Source organism: Callithrix jacchus, chromosome 10 (assembly GCF_049354715.1).
Source record: "Callithrix jacchus isolate 240 chromosome 10, calJac240_pri, whole genome shotgun sequence".
In the NCBI taxonomy this organism is placed as follows: domain Eukaryota; kingdom Metazoa; phylum Chordata; class Mammalia; order Primates; family Cebidae; genus Callithrix; species Callithrix jacchus.
The window spans coordinates 123,511,500-123,517,929 of NC_133511.1; the positions used below are offsets into that span (position 1 = coordinate 123,511,500).

Here is a 6,430-nt window from a genome sequence, read left to right on the forward strand (position 1 = left end):
TTTACTCTGCTCCAAGAGCTGCCGCGCCAAGGTGCCGGCGGAACCCCTGCGCCGGCCACGAAAGTCGCACTGGCGATCCGTGTGATTCCTCCACTGGGGATCTTCTGCTCCATGAGCGACCAGAATTTGTCTGAAAGTGTGGCGTCGTCTAGTTCTCCGCGCCTTCACCGAGAGCTGCAGTCCCCAGATGTTAGCGATCGGCCATCTTGGATCGGTCCCCAAAATGCCATTTTCTATTGCAGTTACAGAATCACCTTGAAGGGAAGTAAATTTCACTACTGATACAATGAAAACTATATACACTACAGATTCACAACTATAATCTCAGCACTTTGGGAGGCTGAGGCAAGTGGCTCACTTGAGGTCAGGAGTTTGAGACCAGTCTGGCTGACGTGGTGAAACTTCATCTCTACTAAAAATACAAAAATTAGCTGGGAGTGGTGGCAGGCGTCTGTAATCCCAGCTACTTGGGAGGCTGAGGCAGGAGAATCGCTTGAACCCAGGAGGCCGAGGTTGCAGTGAGCTGAGATTGCTCCACTCCACTCCAGCCTAGTCAATAGAGCGACTCAGTCTCAAAAGAAAAAAATAAAGAAGAAAAGAAAGAAAACTATATACACTATTGATATAATTTAAAAATCAGTATTTGAAGAAAAAACTCTTGACATATACTGCATATCGAATATCTTAAGGAAGAAAGTCCATGGGGTCCAAAGTGGCTCCCGCCGGAGGTCATGGCGCTCGCAAAGGCGAGGTCATCAGTTTAGGGCTAACCTGAGCAACCTCAAGGAAGAAAGTCCTTAAAAGGGCAACAGCCTGCCACATACTCATGACCATCTCCCCTTCAAGACATTCGCCACATTTCAAACCTGCATGGGGAGGAATGCTAAGTTTAAAACTTCTCAAAGGCAGAACTGAATTCCACAGTCTTCTGGAGATCTTCCAAGCTCTCAGTCAAAGCCCAGGAGGGCTATGGCAGGGAATAGGCACAAAGCAGAGGTCTGATGAAAGTGCAGTCTACCTTGACTCACCTGTCACTGGAACAAGATAATCACTCACTTCATCTAACGCTGAAAGGGAACTTTGAAGCTACTATGGTTCCTTTAATACAATGTCCACGAAACTCAAAGAGTAAGAAAAAAGTAATGGCCAAGAGTGGTGGCTCACACCTGTAATCCCAGCACTTTGGGAAAATGAGGCAGGCACATCATGAGGTCAGGAGTTCGAGACCAGTCTGGCCAATATGGTGAAACCCCATCTCTACTAAAAACACAAAAATTAGCCAGGCATGGTGGTGCATGCCTGTCTGTAGTCCCAGCTACTCAGGAGGCTGAGGCAGAAGAAAATGAAGTCTTGGCTGGGTGCAGTGGCCCATGCCTATAATCCCAGTACTTTGGGGGGCCCAGGCAGGCAGATCACCTGAGGTCAGGAGTTTGAGACCAGCCTGGCCAACATGGTGAAACCTCATCTCTACTAAAAATAAAAAAAGATTAGCCAGGCGTGTTGGCATGGACCTGTAACCCCAGCTAACTGCACCAGCCTGGGTGACAGAGCAAGACTCCATCTCAAAAAAAAAAAAAAGATTACTAAACCATCATTTAAAATAGTTTTAGAAAGATAATTTTTTTTCTTTTTTTTTTTTTTGAGACGGAGTTTTGCTGTTGTTACCCAGATTGGAGTGCAATGGCACGATCTCGGCTCACCGCAACCTCCACCTTCTGGGTTCAAGCAATTCTCCTGCCTCAGCCTCCCGAGTAGCTGGGATTACAGGCACACGCCACCATGCTCAGCTAATTTTTGTATTTTTAGTAGAGACTGGGTTTCACCTTGTTGACCAGATGGTCTCAATCTCTTGACCTCGTGATCCACCCACCTCGGCCTCCCAAAGTGCTGGGATTATAAGCGTGAGCCATTGCGCCCGGCCTAGAAAGATAATTTTTAAATGTTCTAAATAGTTGCCAAGTTAAAAGTATACAGTGTTGTAAAGATGTATAGAGTATGACCCCAACTTGTTTTTTTTCAAAATGCATTATACATAAATACACACACAAAGACAAAAAAGAGCAGCAGGAGTATCATCTGGGTGGTGGGATAACATGAGGTTTTCCTTTTAGGTGTTTATCTACCTATGCTTGCCATATTTTCTCTGTAAAATGAAGTGTCTAGCACATAACACATGCTCAGTATATGCGAATCTCCTTTCTCTCCCAACTCTTGCTCTCTTTTCTGAAAGGACAATCAGGAAATAAAAGGCTAAGGGTTTCCTGAGGACTTCTGCCTCAGACGGGAACCTGCTGAAGCTTTGGTCTTTCTGTGGTAGCTGTGAGCCCTACAATAGTTCATGTTTGGCCACATCTGACCCAGAGCCAAGGTCAGAAGCTTAGTAGAAGGGCCTCAAGTAGCCCCTAGGATCTGGGCACTCTGTGAAGCAACCCTGCCTCCGGCTGTGAGCTGAGATCTCCACAGGGACCTGTTTCTGCTAAGCTAGCAAGTCCCTAAGAGATAAGAGATTTTTGAAAGAAGCAGCAGGCAATATACCCCAGCCCCAGCATGCATGTTCCCACCCTGGGGAGGGGAAGAACACAGGATTTCAAATGAGATGGCCTGGGTTCTATTCAGAACTTGGGCAATAAAACAAAACAATAACTTAAAAAAGAAAAAAAAGGCCAGGTGCAGTGGTTCACGCCTGTAATCCCAGCACTCTGGGAGGTGGAGGCAGGCGGATCACAAGGCCAAGAGATGGAGACCATCCTGGCCAACATGGTGAAACTGTCTCTAGTACAAAATGCAAAAATTAGCCAGGCATGGTGGCTTGTGCCTATAGTCCCAGCTACTCGAGAGGCTTAGGCAGAAGAAAAAAAAAGAAAAAAAAGGACCTGTACAAGTTACTTGGCTTGGCTAAGCCTCAGTTTGCACATCTGAGAAGCAGCATGAAGACCCCAGTTTCCTAATGTCTGCCCACGTTGGCTACCATCAGTACCGGTCCCCTTCCCCAGGGTCCCAAGATTGAAGCTGACAGTGGGCAAGAAAGGATGTTTATTCAGGCCTGATGCCTTGATAAAGCCAGATGTACAAAAATATATCATTCAAAGTCACAAAAACAATCACCATATTTGCGTGACCTCCCTTCCTCCCCTTGGGCACTGCCTTCGCAACTGGCCCCCTTCCCAGCTGCTTCCTTTGAAATCTGGGAGTTGGGGGGCAAGGGTCACTTCTTGGCAGCTTCTTCCTGGGCGGCCAAATCTGCCTCCTTCTGAGCAGCCAGGAAGATGGCTCGTTCCTTCTGGAAAGCTGCAAGCTCTTCTGAACCGAGGCTGTAAGTGAAGACAGACAGACAGTTGGCACATGGTCGGTCACTGGTGGGAGCTCACAGGACCCCACGTCTTGCAGGGGCTCGAAGGGGCCTCTGTCTCAGAGCCCAGCTTGCCTGGCCCCTTCTCCCTCCCTGACTTCTCAGCCTCCATACCTTTGCTCATGTTTCCTCTCCAGGGACACCATCTCCCAACCTCCAACCTTTTGTTCCCTTATTAAATCCCTACTCATCGTTTGAGGCATCAGCCATATGCCAGTCCAGATTAACTGGGGTACTCTGTGCCCCAAAATATGCTGTACAGTGACATCACAGGCTGAGCATGTGTGTCTCTCCCAGGGCAGGGGTCAGATTTACCCATCTCCATTCTCCCAGTAAAAGAAAAGGTTTGAGAAAAGTCAAGTCCACATCTGCTCCATGCTTAATCCCACCCTTCTTGGGAAACAATCAGTCATCAGCCTTGACGTGGGATGTGACACAGCAGCAAGAGAGCAGTAAAGGGCTGAGTCGCTGTCTCTGTCCAGCCTGTTGTCTAAGCCAGACACCCTCTCACCCAACGTCTTGCTTTAATGAAACAATTCCTGAAGTCACCGAAAGCCCCATGAGAGGGGTCCCCTGTTTGCCTCAGGAGCAAGCATGAACGTGACCCAGCTCAAAAGTCCTTCCCCACTGGTCCTTCCCTCATGTCATCCACCACTCGTCTCTAGGACTATAGACCCTGATCACACTGAACTTCTCCCACTTGGATCCTTCATGGAAATCTTTCCATTTCTTAGAACATTTGCAGAACAACATCCAATACATAACAGGTGCCCAATAAGTGTATTCCAAATCAATGAATGTGGCCTCCCACCCCCGCCCCCTCCTCTAGAATCTAGGGTCCCTTGAATCAAAAGCTGACTTTCCCACTGCCATCTGCCAGGACACTTACTCCTTCACCACACGAATGCCCATGGAACGGGCAGACCCGATGATGGAGCGGACAACAGAGGACAGGGGTACGTCCTGCAGGACGAATACCTCATCCTGAGCTTTGACGAGGGCAATCTCATACACATGCTTCAAGGTCACTAGGCCTGCCACCTCTTTCCCTGGAAGGAAGGAACAAATGGCTCTTCAGGTGTTACTGCTTCCTTCTGGTGCCCCCAGAATCTCCGACGCCCATCCTGGCCCTCACCTGTCTGCCGGGCCCCCTTCTCAATCCCAGCTGCTGCCTTCAGGAAGTAGGAAATAGTGGGCTGTCCAATCTTGATGTCAAATGTTCTGTCAGGCTTAAGCAGAGAAAAGAAATATGGGATTCTCTCTTCCTGCTGCCCCATCCCAGGGAACTTCTAATGTCCTGCCTCTGCTTCCTTCATCTCATTTTCCTATGGCATGCCTCGAAAAGACCCCAGAATCCCAAGAAGAAATAAATCTACGGCAAACATTCCTGTCCCCTCTATTCCTGCCCTAACTCTGCTCTGAGATGAAGGCGCAAAGGGAGGAATTGCAATACGTCAAGATGGGGCGGGCTCAGAAAAAATATGGTCTAGTCCTAAATGGGGAAAGTGGAACCTAGTAATAGGAAGTCAAGTCAGGAGCGGAGAAGCAACCCCAGGTGACCAGCCCCAGGGCCGAGGAAGAACAAGGGGAGAAGGAAACCAGGGATCAGAGTCCAGACTTCACCTTCACAAAAATCTTGGTAGGCAGAGGAATGCCTTTCTTGATGTCCTTTGTCCTCTCATTGAACTCCTTGCAAAACTGGTTGATGGAAACACCTCGCTGTGAGGGAAGCACAGGGAGTTAGTGCTGGGAGGAAGGGACGGCTTCCCACCGCCCAGAAGGCGCCATCCGTTCCCTCCTTCGTCTCCACTTCTCCCGGTTCCCATCTCTACCCAGATTCAACTGCCATTTGGTGCGCTGCGCCAAAAGATCTATAAGCATCTTCCCACGTTATCCTCATCACAGCACATTGAGGAAGGGATGAGGAAGCCCAGGCGAAAGACACTTTGTAACCAGCACAAGGACATAAAGCGTGTGAGATGCAGAGCCGAGCTCTGAACCGAGGCCCGGGTGGTTCCAGAGCCAGCGCCTTCCATCCACGTACTAGCTTCCACCCTCGACCCCCACACCCGGTTCCGCCATGGCCGCACCTGACCCAACACTGGGCCTAGTGGAGGCCCGGGCATGGCCTGGCCTGCCCGCACGATGGTCCGGATCACACCGCCGACCTCGGGCTTCCTGAGGGCCCGGGTGGCCCGGCTGACCCGGCTGACCTTCGACATGATGCGGGGCTGCCAGCTTTAGTTCACCTCAGGGCAGCAGCAAGAGCGACGCCCTGGGCGCCACCATCTTGAGCCAGAGGTCAAGGGTCCTCACGTTAGGCTCAGGCAGGTGAGGCCAACAGCAGCCTTGTTTCAGTCCTACTGCTCGCCAACTAGTAAGACATGGAGGGTGAGAGGAGGAGAAAATACTTTTTAACTTGTCTTATGCAGATAAAGGGAGGGCTCGAATGGCCTCAGTACACGCATTCCGCCCCCCCCATCCCCCAGGTGCGCGCACAGGCAGTATCTTGGACAGCTAACCAGGAGGTGGGACTGTGATACCCCGCAGCATTGTGGGTAAGGTAGTTTTGACTCCGTGTGCAGGTCCGGCCAATTGCTATGCGCCAGTGCGCCATCTGCTGGACACGGTGATGATCCTAGGGTTTGAAATACACCTGGAGCTCTTAATTGGTAGTGGAAATCTCTCCATCCTCTTCTGTTCCTCACATGCTGTTGAAGGGCAGTTCGGTTAAGAGTGTAGACCCTGGGCTGGGCGCAGTAGCTCACGCCTGTAATCCCAGCACTTTGGGAGGCCAAGGCGGGAGGCTCGCTTGAGCCCAAGGGTTTGAGACCAGCCTGGGCAACACAGTAAGACCCTGTCTCTACTGGTCGGGAGGATTACTTGAGCCCAGGAGTTGGAAGCGGCAGTGAGCTATGATCGCTCTACGGCAAGTGAACTTGATCAACTTACTTATGCTCTGTCTCCTCCCCGGTACAGCAGGTATTGTAATGTGTAGTACCTACCTCTCAGGATTGCCGTGAAGACGGTTAGCAAAGTGCTTAAAACAATGCCTGGCACCCAGTAAGCACGTGCTATTAT

General features: G+C 50.2%; 1 protein-coding gene across 1 annotated transcript; it reads right to left on the minus strand.

The window, feature by feature from the left end:
• Window positions 1–3,015: 3,015 nt before the first annotated feature.
• MRPL11 (mitochondrial ribosomal protein L11) lies at window positions 3,016–5,663 on the minus strand. Its single transcript, XM_002755615.6, has 5 exons — window positions 5,440–5,663; window positions 4,973–5,068; window positions 4,485–4,578; window positions 4,239–4,398; window positions 3,016–3,311 (listed from the first exon to the last, which is right to left on the minus strand). Exons 1-5 carry the CDS (start codon window positions 5,569–5,571, stop codon window positions 3,206–3,208), a joined length of 588 nt encoding a protein of 195 aa, XP_002755661.1. The 5' UTR covers window positions 5,572–5,663; the 3' UTR covers window positions 3,016–3,205.
• Window positions 5,664–6,430: the final 767 nt, after the last annotated feature.